Genomic DNA, 25,397 nt, shown 5'->3' on the forward strand with positions numbered 1-25,397 from the left:
ATTACTTGGTGATATAGTGTTAACATCTGTTGTGTCTCCTACTCTGTATGTCAAGTCATGCCACTTTTCTTTCAAATGACTCAAGACATATGTGACTAGTAGCTACAAGATAAGACAGCAAAGGGCTAAACTACCCAGAAAAGAAATAACACCCAAAGGCACCAGTATGGACCAGGCAATCGATAGACTGTAAGTACACAAAAAATATCTCATAGTTAAATGGACAAAGTGATGAGTAACACAGATTGCTGAGACAACAAAAACTGCACAGCACAAGTGAATACATGGAAAGCTTCAGCCTCACACCAAACAGGTTGGATCAGTGTGGAGTGGTCTGCAACAAGTACCTGCAGCCTCCTACTCTATGACTGTGGTTTTTAAGATTTATGACAGAAGTCTAGGCATGAGTCTGTTATGGTGGGAACTAAAAAGGCAGAAGCTAAAAGCATGACATAGACCACAACTAGAGGAGCCAGTTAAAACAACAGTGCCTTGGTGATTCTAAGTGCCATTTTTCTACTGATGGGATACACTCAAAGTATCTAATTCGTAAGAACACTTCGCTATCCACCCACAAAACTAAGACCTCAGAGCCAGGGTAGTGCAAGACCTCCAGCTGACTAAACAGCCAGCCCAGAACTTGATTGCCAGAAGAGCAAAGAAAAGGGAACAAAAAAAGAATTAGGAACAGCGCATCCAATACACTTCTCTGCCGTGTTATTCCTACTCCCCACGATGACAAGACCTCTGAGAGCAGGCAAGAGAGTTACGGAGAGAGCTCAATCTCGGCACTGTGGGCTGGTTCACATTTTTCAGAAATTACTGCATGTTCAAACAATGGGATATTTGTCAAAGTACAACTTGATCACCAGAATTCATCTGTTTTTCATAACCACGTTTGACCTAAACTGTGCTGACTAAACAAGGTACCCTGTGTTTCGCAGCCTGGAAAATGTGGCTCCCAACCTCATTTCCAGACCGCACTGGAACTTTCAGCTCCTAGACTACAGCTTCTTGTTAGCTAAGTGATTCAGATTAGGTCAAGGATGATGTCTTCAGGCATCCCTTATTACACTGATCAGTTTTTCATTTTCAACTCATATTTTGGTTAATTTCTCTTTTTTTCTTTGTATGTACTTATCAAAAAGTCTAACAGAGTTACAAATTCTTAAATATTTTCCCTCTGAATTGTTATTAATATAAAAAATTTACATTTTAAAATCAACACTTAAATTTTTACTGGGAAATAATTTCAACCTTCACAAACTTAAAAAGGGGGGGGGCAAGAATGGGACAAACCCTCCATGTACCATTTACCCAGACTATTATGTATTCCTACACAGTCATCATCCAGTGTGACAGATAATTTATTCTAGGATCTTCATAGAGATCAAAACCCACAGCTCCTCCAATTCCTCAGACACACTAAGGTATTAGGTGTACAGAACCTGTGAATATTCTCTTACATACTTTAAATCATCACTTCATTACTCATAAAACATAACGCATTGTTAACCACAGTTACAGAGAATCGTTTATAGACTGACAACACTCAAGGAGTCTGGACACATTCAGTACAGACATAACTTTTAATATATGTTCTAGATTCGCAGCTGGCTGAAACCATAGAGGTAGAATCCACATACTACAAGGCTCAGCTGTGCACTGACTAGAATTGCTTTAAATCCTATGCCAGAGCTTCTTGCATCTCTACTTCCCTCTCAAGTAGGGGATTCAGTCTAGAACAAGGGCAGCCCTTTCCCACTGCCTGCTGCGTACGTTTATTTACTCATTCACCTGGTGGCCTTACACACTCCTGAAAAAGAGCAGTGAAGAGCAGTGGTTGTCACAAAACCTGATGGCCATGAAGAACCTAACACAGTTCCTAGCCAGTCTTCACACTGAAGTGCTAATCATGGATCTAGGCAATGCCTTAGCTCAGCTGTCATTTCTTTATCTTCTGTTCATCTAAAAAATACTTCCTCGGCTTCTTTCTATCTTTTATTAAAAATTCACTTTTATCAACTAATGTAGTATCCCTGTTTGGGATTTGTCTCAGATTCTACTGCTGTGTTAAGTCACCATGATCAAAAGCAACCTGGAGTAAGAGGGTTTATTTTGGCTTATAACTGTCAGGTTACACTGCGTCACTGAGGAAAATCAGGGCAGGAAGGGGGCAGGGGCAGGAATTAAAGCAGAGATCAGAGAGGAGCACTGCTTCCTGGCTTGTTCCTTATAGCTTGCTCAGGCTGCTTTTTCCTACATTCCAGGAACACCAGCCCAGGGATGGTACCATCCACAGAGAATGGAGCCTGCCCACATCTATAATTAATTAAGGCAATAACCCACAGACTTGCCTACAGGCCAAGATTATGGAGGTATTTTCTCAAATAAGATCACCCCTTCCCACACAGGTCTAGCTTGTGCCAACTGACAACAACTAAGCAGCAAATTACTTGTGTCAGTTACCTCCTCACAACTGAACTGAAGTGACGCGTTCTAGATGTGATAATACAGAAGCAAAGCTGGCTCCCTCTAAAACGCCCCACACTGAATGACCTGCAGGGTTTTGTCAGCTTGATACAAACTGCAGTCGTCCAGGAATAAGGAACCTCAACTGAGGAACTGTCTCCATCAGACTAGACTGTGGGGATCTCTGTAGGCATTTCCTTTTTCTATTCAATTAAAATGTAATTACATAATCCCCCTTCCCTCTTTCCCTCCAACCCTTCCCGTCTCCTCTCAAATTCATGGAACCCTTTATTTATTTACTGAGATATATATATATATATATATATATATATATATATATACACACACACACACACACACACACACACATATATATATATATATATATATATACACATTTCTTCCAAACATGTCATTAATGATCGATATGAGCAGGCCCAGCCCACTGTGGGCAATGCTATTCCTCAACAGTGGCCTGAGACGTATAAGAAAATGAGCAGTAAACCATTTTCTTCCATGATCTCTGCTTCAGTACCTGCCTTGAGGTCCCCCTCAAAGATAGACTGTCACTTGTAAGATGAAATAACACCCCTCCCCAAGTTGGCTTTGTTCATAGTATTTATTTCAGCAACAGAGAAGCGACTGGGACACAGTAGCATACGATGCTCACATTAGCTTCAACTATGACGTGAATTCTGAGTTGAGTGCCTGCGAAACTGCTACACAATTACCTTAAGATTATTTATTTGTTTGTTTGTTATTTTATTCATTTACTTGTTTATTATTAGGTAGAAGTTTTGCTCTATTATTCAGGATGCCCCAGAACTCACAATTTTCCTATCTCATCCTGAGCAGTTGGGATTACAGGAATATGCTAGTATGCCCAATTTAGGATTTTCTTTTCTTTTCTTTTTTAAGAACAGTTAAATTTCACAGCATATTTGAGAGAAAAAGTCTTCGTTTACTCCTTCTGTCCCCATATACCTTCCTGTATACAACCTTTCAGCACCCATAAAACTGCCCCTCACACCTTCCTAACCTGAACACTCACCTGTCCACACATGCAGTCTCTTACATTATGAACATGTTCCACCAACTATTATATTTTGAAAACATTTTAAGACAATTATCCCCTTCCTTCTTAACACTCCCTATCTAAATAAACCACTATCATAGTTACTGAAAAATAAATAACCATGAAGAGTCTGAGGTTTTTCCACTTATAAGTTAATAAATTTAAGTTTCATGAAAGTTAACAGATCTAAAACAAATGACTGTATTAATCGTTATTATTAGCAGAAACAAGAGTATCAGCCTTTACTTGCTCTAGGTTCCCAGAACCCTGAGCTCCATAGGACAGTGTAAAATAGCTCAGGTCACATTTGCACGCAAAGCCCATTGTACTGAAGATAAGCGTTCTTGAATATAGGGAACCCAAACACCCTTGTTCCATAGAAAACATCATGCCCCCAGCCTAGTAGCACAAACTACTGTTATTTCTCATAGGAGATGTTATTTCTACATAAATGCTGCTGGTTATACAAACACCCATGCAGAAATTAAATAGACTCAATGTCTGTGCTTACAGAAATGCACACAAACTCAGGCAGCCCCTAGCGAAATATTTCACCATTTACCAGTCTGACTATGGAAAATCCCATGTTCCATCCCAGTTTACAGATGTCTGTATGCACATGTACATCCAGTTCATTCATAGGCCGGCTCACTAGTAACACACCTAAGAGTTCCTAGTCTTTTTCATAAAAAGACTGAGTTGAGATACATACATACATACATACATACATACATACATACATACATACATACGAGAATGTTTTGCCTGCATGTATGTCTATGTACCATGTGAATGCCTGGTACATGCAAAGGTCAGAAGAGGGAGTCAGATTCCCTGGAAATGGAGTCCAGATAGTTGTGAGTTGCCATGTGCTGAGAATTTAACCTGGGTCCTCTGGAAGAGCAGTAAATGCTCTTTAGCAACTAAGCCATCTCTTAACCTCATATTTTATATTCTTTTCCAATAAAACTACCCATATTTATGAAGTCTCTTTAATATGCATTTTTTTGAAATCTGGCTAGGTTACTTTATTATACAATGGCAGAGGAAATAATTCTGAACAAGGAAGAAATCACAGGAAGGTATGTTCAAGGCCCTCCTAAAGATGTGACAATAGCTAATGAATAATAATGAATAAAACTCACCATCAGACTCTGCAGATCACCTAAGAAAACAATCAGACACAGCTCTGTGCAGTATGGCTGTTGTGGAATATTTTTGTTTGGTTGTTTTGTTTTGTTTTTCGAGAACGAGTTTCGCTGTGGCTTTGGAGCCTGTCCTAATACTAGCTCTTATAGACCAGGCTGGTCTCAAACTCACTGAGATCCGCCTGTCTCTGCCTCCTGAGTGCTAGGATTAAAGGCGTGTGCCACCACCACCCATTGGAATTTTTTTTTTTTTAATTAGTGAGGGAGACCAAGAGAAACTGATGTCAGAGGTTAGGAAAAGAAGGAAAATCTGGTCCTTCTCTCCACAGCACACCATTCATTTGCCCTCCACAAGACAGACTGTGAACAAAAGAGATAAAGTCTGCACCAAAGGCAACTCCTCAAAAATTTAGTATTTTACAAGGGCAGCCTAAAATACAGAAAGTGCTCACTTCCACCCCCAGTCACATTTCACAAGAAGTTAGACCCAGTTCACAGATGATACAAAAACAGTAAGGAGATTTTTCAAAATATGGAACTATCAGACTATTCAGCAATCTTACTACTGGACAAATAACCAAAGGAAATGAAGCAGAGTGTGAATGAATTGTCTGTTCTCCAACCTGCTTTGTAGCACTATTCATAATAGCCAAGAAACTAAAATAATCTAGGAGCCCATCAATTAATGAAAACATTTTCTTTTCATAGATGAACAATGGAATAAATAATAGACAAACAATGGAAAACTATTCCTCCAAAAAAAAAATGAAATTCTATCACTTTGTGACATAGATGAACCTGTAGATCATTACATTAAATGAGGACAAGCCAGGAAGAAAGCATCAGTACTGCCTGGCCTCACTACAATGTAGAATATAAATAGCTGATCCCATGGAAACTGAAAGAATAATAGTGGTTACTAGAGGGCAAGGAGAGTAGACAGGTATGGCTGAGCAAGGGGGATTGAAAACATGGATAAACAATAGGAAGATCTGAGGTGCTAACATAGGGTAATGAATAAGATACAATTAATAATTAAGGTACAAGTCTGCACATGGTGATTTACACGTGTAATCCCAGCACTCAACAGATGGAGGCAAGGTGATGGTGAGTTTGAGGCCAGTGGAGGCTAAAGAATGAGTTAAGTCTTATCTGAGCTACAAAGCATGGTAACATCTAAGCGAAACAAAACCATTAGAAGGATTTTGAATGCTTCCACCATAAAGAAATGATGAGTTTGAGAAGATAATGTACAACCAAATTAGATACCAAACAAATATAAACAAACAAAAATCAGCACTTCCTCCATTCCTAGTCACTCATTCTACTATGTTCTTCTTTCTCTTTATGACATCCACATCATCACATCATCCAAGTGTCTTATTTGCTACCTGACATCTTACCCATGCTGGATCTCTAGAAACTTTATTTTATACTCAATAAATGTCAAAAAAAAAAAAAGGAAGATTTTTGAGACAGTTTTGTTGTATAGTTCCTATTACCTGTAGACTCTGGTTCCTCCTGACTTCTTCACCAGTACCATGATATTAAGTGTGTGCCATCATGCCTGGCCTATGACCTACTTTCCCTAGTCTCAAAACAAATGAAGATTAAAACTGTACTTTAAAAATAAAATAAAGTTTTGTTTTGTTTTGTTTTGTTTTGTTTTGTTTTGTTTTTGGAGACAGGGCTTCTCTGTATTGTTTTAGAGCCTGTCCAGGCACTCCCTCTGTATACCAGGCTGGCCTCAAACTCACAGAGAGATCTGCCTGCCTCTGTCTCCGGAGTGCTGGGATTAAAGGCGTGCACCACCAAATTACTAGCAAAATAAAGTATTTCTTGTACTTTATTTGAGAGTCAGTGAGAAACCCCTAACTTTAATTAAAAATAGTCAATGAACTATGTGAATCTAACCAAAAACTAACTCAGTCCTCTTTCTTGGCTGCTGGTTTACTTCAAGCCTGTGTGGTCTCTATGGCTGTTTCAAACAGTGCCTTTTGGGGTACTTTATGCTTTACTCACTCATTTCTTTCCTAGCTGTTTATTAGCATATTCTACAATATGAAAAAAAATAGATTCTAAGACAGCCTCCAGAAGTGCTAAACAAGGTGAGGTGCGATCGTAAGGTCCATGCATATACTTCCTGGGGAAGTCTGGATGCAGCAGCCAGATCATCCACTCCAGAGTTCAAAGTCCTAAATGACAACCGCTACACCAGTGATTCTCAACCTGTGGGCCGGGACCCGCTTGGGAAGTAAGTGACCCTTTCATGGGTGTTGCCTAAGACCATCAGAAAACTCAAAGATTTACATTATAATTTATAACAGTAGCACAATTACAGTTATGAAGTAACAACGAAGATACTTTTATGATTGGGGGTCACCACAACATGAGGCACTGTATTAAACGGTCACAGGTTTAGGAAGGCTGAGAACCACTGTGCTACACGGTGGCTTGAGTTATAGAAATCAAGGAACCATAGAAGCTACCAAGTCCCAAACCCTTTCTACCTGTAAGTTAAAAAACACTCTCCATGACACCTGTTATTAAAAACCATAAATAAGCATGAACTTCAGCTGTGGAATTTGCTTCTGGTAAGATCATTGTGGTATATGTCACTTGCATATAACGCTTCAATAAAGTAACTCCCCATAAGACAAAATGATGTTCTTTTTGTCTCTTATGTGTGTTTTTGTGGGTTAAACTACAGGCTTTGACTACAGTCATTGATGCCTCGAACCCATGATATTAAAACTACCACAGCAATATAAAAAACAGTATCCAGGAAGAAGATATCGTAAGTATGGTAAACATACCAAAAAAATTAAATTTAAAAATTTTCAAAGAAATTTGACAGAACTAAAATAGATTGTAGGAAGGAAAAAAATAGAATATAAAAGGGGAAAATGTGTCAGAGATCTCTCACTGGCTATCTGAGATGGAGGAAAATATAAATATCAAATCCAACGATCTGAGTAACAGTATAAAAGCCAAATTCTTTCGAAGAGTTGTCAAAAGGAAGAAGCAACAATGGAGGACTACACCAAGCATCAGCCTCTAACCTCCTAGTGCATGCACCTCTGTGCACACGCAGACCAACAACACACAGACACACACAATAATGATGAGGAGGGGGAGAGGGAGGGGGAGGAGGAACAAAGCCACAGGAAGAGAGGCAGTGCTGACTACATTCAGTGGGTGGGTGGGGGCCACAGGAGAACATACAGGCTACAGGAGCACACACATGACAGTGTAACAAGAGGTAAGGCAAGGGTCTAATGTAGACTCTTCAGACGAGGTAAGACAGTTACTTCATTCTGCAAATAATGAGAAACCACACAGTTTAAGTTTATATTAAGCCTAAGAGTGAATGTACTTAGAATTATTAGGTCTCATATGTAAAATGAATTACTTCTTGCTTGCCTTGTCCAAGCCTGAAAAGTCATCACAATGCTCTGTCTAAAGCTGATCACTGTTTAAAATATAATTTAACACTTGAGAAGTTCAATTATCTCTAAATAAGCTTTTTAACTCGCTTTTCTTCCTTTTTTCCTTTGCCTGTTGTTTTATTCAAAGCCAAGTGATAGATATGCCCATGGGTAATAAGGTCACTGGGTTAAAAGAGCATTATGACAATTATAACAAGCTAGATTACAGCTACAGCAAACCAGAACCCATTAGTCTATCCTGCAGGAAAGTTATCACTAGAAATGCTCTTCCTGTGTCCTTATCAATGCAGTGCACAAAGTATTTTGCCCTCAGTTCTTTCTCTATGATCTATGCTGTGTTTATGCCTATCTGACCCCACCAGGCACTGGTGGCTCAGTGGCTCTTTGAGACCCTGAGATACAGTAGGAGAGTGACAGGAACCTGAAAGATGTCAGAAATAGACTCTGAGCTGCTAAACCTTTCAGGGAAAATGTTTCACATGAAAAGTAATCTCTAAAGAAAATACATAAAATGTGTTCTTACTACTCAGATATACTCAAGCTCACAAGTGGAAAGAAAGCAGAAAACTCTAAGTTGGTTCCTTAAAGGTATAAGTCCTATGAGTCTTAGATAGTGTGGGAATGCAGAAGAATGCTTTGAAAGTGAAAATAAAGCCTATTAAAATTAGAGTAAAGTAAGTACAAAGTGGACCAAGTAGAATAGGGCCTAAAGCTTCTAAAGTCACCCAGAGTTCTTAAAAATAAAGTTCAAGTAGATAAATAGACAAAGGCAAAACCATTCTAAAAGATTTGGAAATGGCACTTACTTCCCTTTTACTTGTGCTCTGAGGAAAGCTTTTCCATTAGGAATGCAATGCCCACTTCTTGATTCCCAAAGGAAAGTTACATATTTCAAATAAACATGATGGATTTTTTAAGAAACAACTCTCCAGGTCTCTTACAAAGCAGCTTTTCTCTGGACCAACTACATTACAAGCTTTTGGCAAAGTTGCTCCAATCATCTTTATATCTTTCAGCATTATCAGCCACATACACAAGCTTTAGGAAAACATAATTTTGAGGGATAGATAGTTTTATTACCCAAACTTCTTCTTTGATAATTTCATACATATTTATAATCCATTCCAATTGCTCTCATTCCAGCCTCCAGGTCCCCACCCTCCCATCGTCTGTCCTACAATTCTCTTTCCCACATTCATTTCTTTTGTGTTTGTGGCCCTCTGATTTTGACGAGGGCCTTCTGTGTAGCCTTGAGGTTGGAAGAATCCACTGGAAAATGGTGGGTATGAAAGCACATACGAAACTAAAGGCAGTAGTTCTTCCTTTCTCAGAGTCTATAGGTAGCCTACAGTTCAGCAGTAGTGGTAGGGTTCCACGAGCCCCTCCCCTATTCACAGCCAGCCATTCAGGGAGCTTGTCTTGTATAGGACCAGTACAAGTCACAGCAGTTGCTTTCAGTCAGTGACTACACTGCCTGTACCACGTCTAGCGGATGGGCTTTCACTGCCTTTCTTCTTCAAGCTCTTAACACACTTTGCATCCGCAAGGTTCCCTAGGCTTTAGAAGTGGTCTTATAGATGATATGTTGAGAGCTGAGCCCTCATCTGTCACTTATTTCTGTCTTAGGGTTTTTACAGAATCAAGAGGTTGAGAGTAAGTGAGACTGCTAATTCCAATAGTGCCAGAAAATCTTCAATTATTTTATTTTCCAAAGTGTTTTAGCATGACAGTCAGCTTCCATCAAAGTTCATTAGTAAATTTTATTAAGAAATTTAAGCCTTGAGAGGATGTGTCACGCAGAATGCTCATGTTGCCCAGTTTCTTCCCTTCCTTCCTATTACCTGCTGGCACATGCCCCTGGTTCTGTCATTTCCTCAGCTACCACTGTAGGCCACATGGAATCTAAAAATTAAGATTGGGATGTCACACACTATCTTGACCCAACTGGGACAGAAAAACAGCGGGAGAAGCATGTTCCAAGAAGACTCCTGCTCACCCCACTCTATCTCATCCTCAGAGGCTAGCACAGGGTTAGAAATGGGATAAATTCTAGCTCTGAACCTGAGTCACTTCTAAATTCAGTAGTCCCTGAAAAACAAGAAAATATGTTAAAACTTAACACATTTGCTTACTAACAGTTCTCATCATTATTTCTAAACCTCTGTTCTGGATCTTTTCAACAAAAGTGGTCAGAAAACAACTATTAGCTTGGTTGCAGGGGCTATCATATTCTTGAGAGAAAAGCAGATCATCACCTTGTCACACTTAAAGGCTGCCTTGGGAACAGAGATTTATGACACAGTAATAGGTCACTTGAAATTATGTTTTACAGTTAGACTGGGCAAGGCCTCTGAATCTAAGGAAAAAACAAGGTGGCAAGAAACTGTCCAGGGGCTTAACACAGAAGGTACTCAACCAAACCTAGCATTAGCTATTCTAGGACACAGGTATGTACTCAAGAGACAGCCCTCAATCTGACACAGCCAATATTCCCATTTAGATGATGTAGATGATGGGCTCTTTTGAGGTCTGTGGATAAGATTCAAGGAGATGAATAAGCCTGACAGTCTAATCAATGTGTTATATGTACAGCCAAGCATGCTGGCACGTGCCTGTAATACAGCACAGAGTTTAAGGAAGAGTATTTCAAGTTAAAGGCTCCTGAAATACATTTTGAAAAGTTGAATGTAAACATGTACTGTATACATTTCACCCTGTATTAAAGGCATCACAACTTTCAACAATTTGCGATAGGCACCTTAACCAGGAAAAACTGCACTTGCTAGAGCATTTGTAGTAATACTCTCTCCTCTATCCTACATTCCACTACAGTTTCCTTTTGCTCCTGAAGGACAGAACTGCAGTTCTTAAGATTCATGCAAAGCTAAGGGGGTTGCTGTTTGCATTAACATCTGGATTACTGCTATAATTGCTAACTCAAAATGTCAGGAATCCAGAAAGTAAACTTTTTATTATAATATAACACACATGCAGAAAAGTACATAAATCAAAGGTGTACATTTTGTCAACATTTTAATGTGGGAATTTAAATTGTTAATGAGCATATAATATATGCCACTAAGAGGGAAGGTCATAAATGAAACACAGGAACTAGAGGTCTAGCTGTATTCACAGGCTTGCTCTTCTCTGGACCCTTAATGGCACCCAAGTGTCTTGTTTCATGCTGTTCATAGGATGGAGTAGCACAGCTAACCTCAAGATGGCTTAGAAAGATGCTTCAGTATATAAAGGAGCTTCTATACATGTATAATTAATTGTCCAGACTTAAGTTGATTTAAAAGTAGGAACTTATAAACATGGCAGATAACCTTGGGTCAATAAAGGTTTCACAAAACATGCAAGGCAGACTCATTTATGTATTCACTAGACAGACAGACCATCCATCTTTGCAGGAACAATGCACAATGTACAAAACTCCCAGTTATTATTATCCATCACTTCCTTAACAGAAGGACTCTGAGTTTGTTTTTTCCTTTAAAAAAAAAAAAGTTTTTTTCTCTAATGGCAGTGACGTTTTCTTTCCTCACCTGCCGATCTCTAAACTGTATGTTTGTAAGTTGTAAATTGAAGATTTAAACCATATCAATTGTTTAAAACAATTCCACACAATGCACCTACCTTTGCTCCCACACACTTCCATTGTATGATTACATCAAGGCCCACGTCTCCGCTACTATCTGACCCTTGTTCACTTTCTTCCCTCCCCTCCACCCACCAAACTTTGCCCTTCCTGCCAAAGTTCAGCGCTTCCTAGAAAAGTCTCTGCCTGTTTGATATTGTGCTTCACTTTAGTCACCAAAGGAAGGGTTCACAGGTGCTTGGCCCCATCTATAAGACCATGACCGAAATCTGACCTCCTGTTACAATACATGAACCTCTGCCCTACTGATAAGGCTGGCAGATATAAGTAGGATTTTTCAAATAATCCTTTGGGAATTTATAAGCAGCACAGCCATAAAGGGGGGTGAATGGAAGGTCGGTTTCACTAAAAATAATAAATATTGCCATGTTTATTCAAAGTGTGCCTTGTTATGCTCCAGGCCAAAAGTTCAGATAAACACTATTGTAAATGACAAAATATTAGAACTTTTTGTTACTTGTGTTATGATCCTTCCGTTGAACACCAATAGAACTGTTTTCTCCTGTATAAAGCCCTGACATTGACTAACATGTCCTAAGATGAGAATACTGGATTTGCTTGAGGGTCAAAAGAAGGGTGGTTATCTTTTACAAAAAGAAAAAAAAAAACAAATACTATTATACAGTGCTAATACTAACATTAAGTAATAAAGCAAAAAGAAAAGGGAAAAAATGACCAGAGTGAATAAATATTATACCTGTCCTAAAAGGACTTTCCATTTATTGATATGAAGAAGAATATACCTTATTATGATGGTCAATGCAATAAACATAGAAACACACACAGGGACTATACCATATACAAATGTGAAGAACAGATCTACTGAGCTCAGACTCCAGTACTAGAAAAACTTTCTGGATGACAAGTGTAAAATAAGGAACAATCAAGAAATTAAAATGAAAAAGAATGAAAAGAGAAAGGCAATGGGATGGGAGTGATGACTGAGGTAGAAGGCCAGGGTGCAGAAAGGGTGACAGCCACAACATGCATCACAATTTGAAAGCAAGATGGTAAGCAGCAAGAAATGTGAAAGACCTCTAAAGAGCCATGGATTCCTTCAATATTTCTGTGTCTTATAAGACAGATGGCCTGTGAGATTATGCTAGCCACAGAACTAGGACCATGGCAGGAGTTAAGTGTCTGAGATCAAGGGTAGAGGGAATACTTAAGGTGACTGCTTTCACTAGGAATGATAAGTGAATGGGGGCAATGGCCTTAAGATAGGGTGTGGGGAGAATAAGATAAAGTTCAATTATATTCACAAAATCTATAGGTCTAGATGTACTACTGAGGAAAGACCAAGAGTGTGATTATTAAAACAATCTATTTATGGCTTCTAGACCACTGAAATTTCGGGAGTCTGCAGGGGCAGTGAAGCGTGAGAGACATATCTGAACACTTAGTTTCTACGACACTAAGTCTCCATAAGGCTGAGTGCAGTGGGTTTCTTTGTTTGCTTGTTGCTGTTGTCATTAGGGAAGACTGAACCCCGATCCTCCCACAATGCAAAGCACATCATCTACCACTAAGCCCACGCCCAGTCCCAGCATATGCACCTTTTAACAAGAACAAGAAACAGAGAAGAGGCACAGGTAGAACCCTGGGAACAGTGAAGAGTACAAAGATGAGCCAACAAACACCAACGTGGGCAGCAATATCAGAAAGGCTGGCAGAGAGGAAGACAATGAGATTAACGGATGAGAGATAAAAATGATCAGTATGGTCAATGTCCTGCAAGATGCACACTCAGGGAGTAATATGAGGGAAAAGAAGCATTTTGGATTGATCAGAATGAAGAAATGAAGACAATATTGGAACGCAAGGAACTAGTACTACATAGTTTATGTTCTTAGTCTGCATTCTTCAGTTCCCAAATCCTCTTTTTCTCAAGGCCTAAGATGACTATATTAGAAAATAAGATCATTGTAATAAATATTTATGTTGAGTAACATTTTTAAATATTCTTGTTAATTCTGTGAGAAACTTTACCATGAAGTGATGTGCACAGCTGACTTGAACACAGCTTTACATAATAACAAGATTACAGCCTCAGCTCTATGAATTCAGAACCAGGTTGAATATGCTCCACCATCCTTTACCAAAACTGGTATTGGATTTTATTCAGAGTCCCCATAAGTCTAAAAGAGGAGTGTCTAAACTATAAACATATATTCCAATACAATGAGTTCACCAGCTGTGAATTTCCAAACCACAGCAACACTGCCAATGGTCTTAACACCTGCACAGACCAGGAACCTGCCTTAGACATTGTTACAGGAAATCTGTAAGTATCAAATATGTCACCATTTCAAATACTGATATGTAGAAACCTATTCCAATTAGACAGTTTTGAAATTTGATCATTTCTAAATCAGTAGACTCTAGTTCTCATAAGTTAAGCCTGTATGTTCCTTGTTAATTAAGAAATCATCTTAATTGTCTATTTGTTAATTAAGAGTCTAGATCTCCTTCCTATACACATGTCTGTACTTCACAGTATATGCTTCTGAAAATACTAGTGTTGTATCTATACATCAGCACCTGAAATAATATCATCTAACCATAAAACTGCCATTTATTAAATGCTAATCATTTGCCAAGGACTGAGTGGACATAATTTCACTGTCACTAACTAAACTAAGCAGGAAATTATCATCCCATTTCATACATGAGTGTGCTAGACCACCCTAACACACACAGCTACAAAAATGTGCAAGTAAATGATTTTACTACTTTGTTGGAATTCCCACTTGAGGCAAATCTGTGGTCTTCATAAAAACATAACAAAGGGCTGGAGAGATGGCTCAGCCGTTAAAGGCTAGGCTCACAACCAAAAACATAAAAACATAACAAAGCTTATAAAGGCAGCACACGGTGGTAAAACAGTGCTGACATGTCAGCGCCATCCCAAGAGTGCACTTCCACACTGGCAACAGCAACCATTTACAGCACAAACCCTCACCACTTACCTAGACATTCACACATACCCCAATGCGCACCATTGATGACATGATAAAACACTGAAGATAATGCAAGGCGAATATTGTCATCTTGGAACAGGGGGGTTTGGAGGAGAGTTGGTTTGAGGTTGGGGAGGTGGTTGCTTGTTTGTATGTTATTTCAGCTTTATTTTTGTTTGTTTGTTTTATGGAGGGTCAAACATTATGAACTATAACTTTAAAACTGATGAGCCTGGTTACCTCAAAATTAAAGACTTCCATTTCAAGATACACAAATACAGTTTGCAGGACAGAGACAAACTGGAAGATGTTTACAATATCCTAAACTGTCAACTACATAGGAGTAATCTCTGAAATTTCTCTTTCCAAGAAAACCCAAAATAAAATACTAGTCAAGGTTTAGAAATATGTATGAAGTAGTTAATGAATCTATTAAAGGAAAGCACAATTTTATAACAGCAGTCAAAGAAATTCACATGTACAAACACTGTACTCAGGACCCACCAGGCTCTTCACCAGTACCTCTGCACACAGGCAGATGGCCACTGTAGGGAAACAGCCAGTTCCTAGGGCTTTATTAATACCACAGTAATCCCCTTTCAGAAAATTTATTTTGCTAGTGCTTTACAGAAAAAAAAGGAACTGTCAAAAAATACTTTTCATAAATACTTTAATGTAAGAAAAGGAAGCTATTCTAGATATATTAGAAACAGAGAAATCTGAATACATGTAACTATCCTACTCTTTTTGTTTTGTTTGAGATAGGGTTTCTCCATGTAACAGTTTTGGCTGTCCTAGAACTAGCTCTATAGACCAGGCTGGCCTGGAACTCACAGAGATCTGTCTGCCTCTTCCTCCCAAGTGCTGGGATTAAGGGCATGCACAGCCACTGCCTGGCTAACTATCCTCCTACTTATAACCTACCATCTACTGATGGCAGTTTGAGCTGTTATCACCTATATAGCATTTTGCAGAGCAAAATATAAACAAGATATAAGCAAGAGCAGACGGAATTAGTTAATACCCATGAAACAAAGTTTTGATTAAAAACAAGTTGAAAAAGTAATAATAAATCAGAATTTTGGGTTGAACACATATCAGTATTAGGAAGGTCAGATAAAGACTCACCAGAACAGAATATATGTGCAGACACCGATATACAGGAGAGAAATCCACCAAGTCTTGAGCCCCAGGTACCTAGAAGCAAACAATTACAAAATATCAAATAAAATTATTATGGGAAAGGTTACATTAACTTTATTTTTATAAAGTAGTTATTTATAAATTAGTTATTTATTTTCAAAGCCACCTTGATATTCTGAGAGGGAAATTCAAAACAAACAAAAGAAAAATGTTCTCAGGTTGCAGTGATGGCTCAATGCTTGCTGTTCTTGCAGAGGACTCGAGTTCAGTTCCCAGCACTACATAATAGGTCACAACCATCAGTAACTCCAGTTCCAGGGATCCAATGCCCTCTTCTGGCCTCCTGGGGTACTCACACACAGGTGGCATACACACAGGGAGACACATATACATACACATAAATTTAAAAAAAAATAACCTTAAAAAAAAAGTCATATTCCCAAGCAAGATACATATCGGTAATGTGATTCTTGAACTAGGGAGACAGGAGCATCAGGAGTTCAAGGTCATCTTTAGATACATGAAATTCTGTCTCAAAAATGAGAGAGACACAGAAAGAGACCGACAGAGTAAGAGGGAGGGGGAGACAGACAGACAGACAGAGTAGTTTTCATTCTAGTCACAAGCTGTGCTGACAGGGTGCAGGTGGCGCAGTCCCACAGAAATGAGAAGATAAACTGCTTTCTCTATCTCCTGAGACACTGAGCCTAGGGACACCTCGGAAAGTGTAAAGATGAGGCTGTGACTTTGGTGACCTTAGTGTCACCTTCTTAAATGCATAAAGCTTACCAAAAAAAGTTTCAGTGGTTAAAGACAAACATGCTACCCAAGATGACTGTTTTTAATGGCCAGACAATTATTAAAGGGCATATATGCTTAAGGTCTTTTCCCTCAAAACACAGAAGTAATACAAAAAGAGGGTACACTACATTAAAAATGAGATGGCAAATGACAAATGGAAAAGCCAAACCAAGAAGTTACTCAACAGACTTTGAAGTAAATAATGAATGATATACTGACTAAACAAACATCAAATTTTTTTTCAAAAGTAAAGATCAGGTAAGAACTAAAATCAGTTTTCAGAACTAATAAGAATTTGTTAGCTCACTTGGCAAGGAGGAATTCAGAATGAACTTTGATCTAAATGTCCTCAGCTGACAAAGTAAACTATCATTTGCCATACACAAATTCAAAATGAATAAAAGGGGACCTGAAAATACATGTTACACAAAATGAAAGCAAAAAAAAAAAAAAAAAAAAAAAAAAAAAAAAAGGAAAGAAAGAAAAGTACATAAGTAGTTATTACAATACAGACCTAGCTGGTTTTTCCTGTCACAATAGTAACTATGTAAATCGCCTGCCAAAAACAGCTGAATCATGGTCACAGTGCCGGCTCCCTTTCTGTCATAAAACAAACACTGTCTCCTCTTCTCTGGCCACAGCTTCTCTAACCAGGGCTCTCCTCACGGTGAAAATGTTCTTTGTTCCACAGACTGCACCCTGTCTGGAACCACCTGGCATTCTACCTTCTGCTCTGCTCCACGAGGCCCATCATAGGTCTCCATGTTTAAGCTCTAAGAGTGCTGAGGCCTCTTCAAGTAAAATAGCTGTTGTGGGAGCCAAAAGACTGTGCCATGGGGTCACTGATGCCCAGTGACCTGTCGCCTCCATATGATGGCAGCATGGAAAGTTTAAGGAAATTACCTTGCCAGACAACAAGAGCTTAAAATGATATAAAACACAGCATCAAAAGTAAACATTTTTAAAGATTTATAATAGCATTTACACTACGTAAAAAAAAAAAAAAAACAATGAGTACATATGAAAGAAAGACAAAGGAAATATGCAGGGTAAAACTGGATCTACACAGGAAATGAAAATACTTATTTAGAACAACCGTGGTTACTTATGATAATATAAAAGGTCTAGAGAACTTTTCTTGCCTAATTTTGACCAGCAAATTCAGCCAGAGCCTTGCTTCACAAGTTCCTCAGGCAGTCTGTTTATTTAGGTTCACTTCGTCACAGAGCCAGCTTCTCTCAAGAAGAAAACCACAAGAAGCCATTCCTCAGACAGAACCTTGGCCCATGAACTTGTCAGAGCCATCCTTACAGAACAAATAGCAATAGCAAGAGGCATTTCCCTAGAGAGCTGGGACAAGTAACTTTACAGGCCCCTTAGCAACTAGGAAAGGCATTTTGTTGCTAATAGATTAGGAATGGTCTATCTCTACTGATGTTTTTAAAAGGAGTATCTTGAAAGGTGGCAAAGTTCTTTCCTGTCGTTCGGCAGCATGTTTGTCTTCTGTTTACAGTGTTCTGATGTATAGGTGTTTGTTCTTAGCCCCAAACCTATCAGATACATTTCCCTGAGTACAAGCGTAACTGTCCACTTTGAAAGCACCACAAAGAAGCCAGGCAGAAAGTAAAGGGACAAAAAGAGGCTGCAGCTCAGCGACGCTCCCTCCCTCCACAAACAGCCCAATATTTAGAAAGCCCTTTTCCTCCCTGCTCCCCTCTGAGAGCACACTAGGAATGAGCACAGCTAGGAAGGCAGAGAGTGCTGTGAGGATAGAGGCATGACAAGTATGCACTGACTCATGTTGCTTTGAGCTGGATGTGTTTTCTCTGCTTCTACTAATGAAAAAGAATCACTTACATCTACAGAAGGCAAGAGGAGAAGAGCAACAAGCACTGCGTGAAGGAATGTCACCCTTCTGCAAGATGGAATGTAGGAGGGCTCAGGGACAAAAGCTGCTGCCCCTGTACTAACTAGCAGTAACCTGTCTGCTCTGAGGTGCACACTCTGCTCTCCAGTCTGCTTGGGTGTGCAGGCTTCATATTTTCTACCCCTCCTTGTTTCTCTTGCCCTCAAATTGCAAAGAATGATTCAAGCAGACTTAGGTTTCATCAAGGAGGGGCCCAAAGACATTTTCCTAAGCTAACAATGACTGTCTCTAATTGTTTCTTTCTCCTAACAAAAGCCATGACTCTTATCAGCTTCATCTAATTTTTCCTTTCCAAAGTAAATAACACAGCCCTTGCATTTTACACATGTCCAAATTTGACAAATCATTATCCACAGAGACTGGAACTGATAAGAGATAACTTTGTGGTGGGACACTGTCATTTCCTCTTACAAGGGCTTTCTTTGGGGCTACAACAACATTATTAAAATAGTTAAACATTTCCTTTGCCTGGCAGTCAGGAACTCAAGACATTAAAACCCTGGAGTCTGTATTTTCCTACAAGTTCAAATAGACCTAGGAAGACACCAGCAGTGACTACAAACAGTACACAGGACATGACCCTGCTTTGTCTCTTAATGTTAAGAAATCATATGAAATCACTTCATCACCAAGGACAGCAACTGCCTAATTGGCTGCACAGTTCCAAGAGCAAAGTGAATGCCTCCCACCAGCCAAAAACTCAGGATTTCTCAAGAAGCAACAGTTGGTAAGATTTTAGATGGTACAATTATATAATTTGCACCCCCAGAGAATATCATATAAGGTAAGAAACACAGCATTGTTTAACAAAACAAATAATAGCTATTAAAAGGGATGTTAGAGTTCACTGAACCACAACACATAAGTAGAGAGGGAGGCAACTGCTGCACACTCTTACCATTGCACATTCACAAAGACAATAACAGTTTCAGCCAAGCCAGTGCTTTCTAACTCGTCTATAGAATATTTATTCAGCAGCCTTTACATATGATGCATGCATCAGCAACCATCGCACAAGCTACCTTCAGAGGAAAAAATGACTCTAGGACAGAAGAGAATACAGATTAAGAAAAGCATAAACAGGATTAATAACAACTGAAAATTATATCTATGTAGACACTATTTCTTGAAGAAAAATTGAAGATTTGGGGTAGTCATGAACTATCTCACAGTTAGGAAGAAAAAAATTATTAACATCTTTTATCATGAAAGTTTTTAAGAAACACCAGGATCTGGTTGACATGTGCTCTCTCCCTTCAGGTAAAGGGCTCCCTGAGAATGGGAAATGAGTGACGGAAGTCCTTCTACTCAAGCATAAGAGGACACTACTCTCTACATAAGAGAAAATAATCCGATTTAAAGCAAACGATGACACTCAAGCTTAAACAGATGCTAATCTTCCCTTCCCCACAAAGAGTCTGACTGAGTCTACTTTCTCTGTTTTGAAAGACTAGTTAAAGCCGATGTCCTGGTATGCCGAGGAGACTCAGGCAGAAGGAACTTAAGTTTGAAACCAGACTAGATTTCCTCTCAAGGCTTTGTCCAATAACGATAATCTGCAAACAAACTTATCTAGCCTAATAAATGTTCCTTCTTTGTTGCTGGATAAGCATAGTCTTATACAAGAGAAACTAAATACAAGAAAGAGTTAATTTCTTCCCTGCACCCACCCCAAAGCAACAAATAGACTATGATCCTCCTACACTGCTCATAAACACAGAACATTACTTCACTTCAGTCTTGTGGTTCACACATTTGCCCCAGAGGACAAACATATACACAAAAACCTGCTCTCACTCGCCTTTGTACACATTCCTCATTTATTTTCCTCTTAAGAAACCTTTCAAAATAGGTAAAAAAAAAAATAGAGTGAACAAAAAGAATATGATAGAGGCTCCTAGGAATTTAGGTATGTTTCTCAATAATTATTTCAGCCATTTTCCACCATCAAAATTCTTCTGATTGCTACATCACACAAAGCAGTGCATAAACCAGGGCTCACTTCTAAGCATTAGATGGACCTGAAGCCATTAAAATGTACCTCTCTTCTTCTGCAGGGAGTGAACAATAAATGATTAGCTAGAGAGACTTGGCTTCTGAATTCAGAGATTCAGTCGAAGCTACCCATGTTATGTTTGGAAGCCAGGAAATACCTGGCAGACATCTTTCACAAGGATGCTTTCTGAACTACTTTGCCTTCCCAAGTTTAGAGAAAAGATGGGTAGAATCCATTTGGATATGAGATCTCATAAACACAGACTAAACACCACAGAATACCAACAAATTAGGAGAACTAGGATCCTGAGAAACCAGGAGTATCATGAGGCTCTGAGGTTTGACTAGAGCTCTATCCTGAAAAGTTAGAATTTTCCTACAAAGATGCTCTCAAATTATTAGGACCCTTTAGTATTTGTACTAATCATAATTTGCACTAATCTCAGAAGTAATCAGTAAAAAAAATCACCATTCTCCTTATTAAGGCACTGCAAAAACTCTGTGACCAAAACACAAAGGTAATCCCTTCAGGATCATCTTCAAACTGAACACTGGTGGAGTAAAAACCCAAATAGTGTTTATTTAACAAGTCTAGTTCATATAGATATTAAAATTGTTAGGGAAATGGGAAGTTTACCAGTAAACTCCCTACTAAACACAAAAGTCTGGGCTGAGGAAACTCAGTTGGGAAAAAAAAAATGTACAGAAACAAATGTTACAGGGCTATAAAGATGAAGTCCTTGTACCCTTAACATAGTCCTAATAAAACACAAATTGAAGGAGGCGGTGGAAAAGAGGAAGAGAAGGGGGAGGAGAGGAAAAATCAGAAAGCAATGGAGGTTAGTGCATGACAATAAAAAAGAGACTACACTTTCATGGATCACCTTTGTAATCTGAAAATCACTGTAAAAAGGAACAAGGCATGAGTCAACTGTACCCACAGCTCCAAAGATAAAGAACATAGTCAACGTACTGCAATGAAATCAAGGTATATCATTCTTGAGAAACACATCAAATACAATGAAATGTGTCATTTTCTATCCATGGCTCAGTTCAGGAAGACAAAAATAAGTATGTACCCAATTCTTGGAATAATGCTTTAACAGAGAGAAGACAAGGAGCACCATTTTAGAAAGTGGAGGATTTAGGTGTTCAGTATGCACATGTGATTTCTCTAAAGATCTGAAACTCCAAGAAAAAAAAATAGAAATGTACACAATTGAGCTGGTTCATCTGAGCAAAGTAGAGTAGTATATTTTAGCTATGAAGAGGAGGGGGAACAAGAACATTCCATGATTAGGGTTATTTTCCTCTTAGCAAGTGGTGAAAGAGGTTAGTTAATAAGCAATGAAAATACAAAGGAGAGCTTCCAGAAGACCTCAAAAGACAGGCAAAAGTTTAGAACTGAGGCAAATAGTTTCAAAGTAACAGAAGCATCACACTATTCCCATCATGTTTCCGACTGATATACCTGAAAGGATGTAAATAAAACAAAATGTGTAAAAATACTCTAAACGTTCCAATCTTCTAAACTCTCCTTTTGCCTATTTTATGCACAAATACCCACTTTACTTTTAACTATATAAGAATATATAATATTGGAAATACATGAAGGAAGCAAGCCATCATTTCACACTGAACTCTGCTAACCAAAACATATCACAAAAGAAACACCTAGGGCTGTTGATCAGTATGATAAAACACTGTGTCCCTCACTTTCTTCATTTCTGCCATTTTGTTTAGATGGAAATCCAGCAAAAGCAATATGATATTTTCCTCAAAAGGAGGATGGGGCAATAAGCAACAACTGCTCACAAGCAGTCCCCAAATGGGTTCTGCCGCCTTACTATTGAGGGTCAGTCTAATACTTCCTATGATGAATAAGAGACTCCGTTAGAAAAGTCACAATTTCTATGTGAATTCAATTAATTTAAAAAGTGTCAACTGAAGTGAGGCAGTGGAGGTGAACACCTTGAATCCCAGTATTTGAGAGATACAAGTAGGCAGATCTCTGAGTTCAAGTCCACCCTAGTGTACAAAGTGAGTTCCCTGTGCCCAAAGCAACCCACTCCAAAACAGTGACAACTGGCCCTGCTCAGTGGTCAGCCAGTCCAAAATTGGACTCCATGAGTTTTTGTTTATTTGTACATTTTTTGTTTTGTTTAAGAGAGAAAAACATTATGAAGTTAGGTAGATAGGGAAATGAGGGACACGTTGAGAGAAGTTGGGGGATGGATAATATGATCGAGATATATTTATGAAATTCTCAAAGGAAAAATTAATTTTTTGGTTTTGTTGATGTTGTTGTTGTTATTGGAAAGAGGGTTTCTCTGCGTTACAGTTCTAGCTGTCCTAGAACTTAGCTCTGTAGACCAGGCTGGTCTCAAACTCACAGAGATTCACCTGCCTCCTCCTCCTGGATGCTGAGATTAAAGGTGTATGCCACCATGGCCTGGCAAAAATATTAATTTTTAAAATGATATATTTATTTTTATCTGTACAGGTATTGTGTGTACAGCTGTGTCATCTGCATGCAGTGCCTGAGAAAGCCAGAAGAGGGCATCAGATCATCTGGAACAAGAGTTACAGGTACTTGTAGGCTGCCATGGTCTTTGAGAACAAGTGCTATTAATTTCTGAGCCATCTCTCCAACACAATAAAAACATGTTTTTAAATTTTTTAATTTAAATGTGGCAACTTTTATGATACAGACATTTTATGGTCCATAAAAAAAACTGTATTATAAAAGACTTGGCCACCAGCCTATGTATGGCATTATTAGAAGGTAATAGAATATTTAGGCTTTGAGGCATTGAAGGACATTAGTCACTAGGGATGTATGTCCACTGAAGTGGACATTAGGGCTCTGAGCCCTTGAATTCAAGAGCACTCTCTCTATACTCCTTCCCTCGTACTCGCTCTCTCTGATGGGGTGCTGCTGTGTTCTACCAACTGCTATTTAGGTACCAGCTTGTCACAGGCTCCAAAGTAAAAGACAGTCAACCATGGGTGTGATCCAAGAAAAACGCTACATCCTTATAAACTTTATCAAGATAATCTGTCAAAATAGTGACTTAACACAGCTGTTAATTTAAACTTTTTTAAAAGTGCAGTACAGGCCAAGAACTGGTTCATAGCTGCTGATCTGATTAATGAATATGAAGCATCCTATATTTCACTCTAACTTACTGAAAATGATGACCTTCCTGTGAATGCTATGTTTTACAATAAACATATTGGCATTGAAGTATCATTATTTATAAAGGAAGAAAAAAAGATAAATTTGCATAATTTTTCTGTATAAAAAGCACAAAGCTAACAGAACTTATATTTCCTAGATATGCATCATATGTACACTTTGTATTAAGAATTAAGAATGTCTCTCCCAAAATCCCTACGTTGAAGCTCTATTTTCCAATAAGACTATTTTGAAACAGGGCTTTCCAAGAGGCAAATGAAGTTTAAGAAGTCACGATGATGTCCTTATGAAAAGGGCAAGAAACACAGGATCATACATACAAAAAGAAAAACAACCTGAGTTTCTGAAAGACAAAGAGAGGCCTCAGGAGAAAAACCTACTTTGACTTCTGTCCTACAGGACTAGAAAATGTCTGGCTGATAATTCTCAGTCCATTCCTGTGTTAACACTCCCACCACCCCACTACAATCAGAGCATCCCTAAAGATTCTCACTGCATGATTTCTAAGCATATTAGCAGTTCCTTCTCACTAACCCTGGGCTTTTGGTGGGGGGTGGGGGCAGGCGCTGCAAGAGCTAACCATTGAACCACTTAAACCACTCAGGCAACATTAATTTGATCTGTATTCTTTTCTTTATTATTTACGTATCTATCCCAGTTCCCTCTTCCTCCCTCCCTCCCATGCCCCCACCCCTTACCATCCCACCCCACCCCCCACTCCACAGGGTGGGTGAAGCCTTCCAGGAGAGATCATCAAAATCTATAAAGTCCTTTGGAATAGGGTCTAGGCCCTCCTTCCTGCCTCTAGGCTAAGGGAGTATCCCTCCATGGGGAATGTGCTCCCAAAGTCCTTTCATGCACCAGGGATACATCCTGGTTCCACTGTCAGAGGTCCCTTAGACTGCCCAGGCCCTCTAATTGAGACCCATGTTCAGGGGATCTGAGTCCGTACAAAGCTGGTTTCCCAGGTATCAGTCTGGGTGTCCATGAGCTCCTCCTTGTTCAGGTCAGCTGTCTCTGTGGGTTTCTGTAGCCTGGTCTTGACCCCTTTTCTTGTCCTCCCTCTCTGCAACTGGATTCCAAGAGTTCGGCTCAGTGTTTAATTGTGGGTGTCTGCTTCTGTTTCCATCAGTTACTAGATAAGGGCTCTATGATGGCAGGTAAGGTTGTTATCAATCTTATTTAAGGTAGCCTTCCCACTATTGCTCAGATTGTTAGTTGGGGTCATCCTTGTAGGTCTCTGGACATTTCTCTAGAGTCGGTTTTCTCTTCAAACCTATAATGGCTCCCTCTATTATAGTATCTATCTATCTCTCTTTCTCTCTCTTTCCCCTCTCTCTCTCTCTCTTGCTCTCATCTATTCATCCCCTCACTCAGTCTTCCTAGTTCCACATGTTCTCCTCTCCTCCCCTTCTCTTTCTCCTAAATCCCTTTCCACTCACTGCCCCCCTCCACTCCCAATATGCTCAGGAGATCTTGTTCCTTCCCCCTTCTGTGAAGGACCTTGTATGCATCTCTTAGCTTCCTCCTTCTATCCTAGTTTCTTTGGTGGTGTGAATTATAGGCT

The 25,397-nt window shown here is 39.1% G+C and overlaps 1 protein-coding gene across 1 annotated transcript in view; it reads right to left on the minus strand.

The window, feature by feature from the left end:
- Exoc6b (exocyst complex component 6B) overlaps positions 1 to 25,397 on the minus strand; it is a 369,762-nt gene that overhangs the window by 202,046 nt on the left and 142,319 nt on the right. The window contains exon 8 of the mRNA XM_051203059.1: positions 15,894 to 15,962. Coding sequence (XP_051059016.1) covers positions 15,894 to 15,962 — 69 coding nt within the window. The remainder of the gene's footprint in view (positions 1 to 15,893; positions 15,963 to 25,397) is intronic.

The sequence above is a fragment of the Phodopus roborovskii genome, unplaced genomic scaffold, assembly GCF_943737965.1.
Source record: "Phodopus roborovskii unplaced genomic scaffold, PHOROB, whole genome shotgun sequence".
Classification (NCBI taxonomy): domain Eukaryota; kingdom Metazoa; phylum Chordata; class Mammalia; order Rodentia; family Cricetidae; genus Phodopus; species Phodopus roborovskii.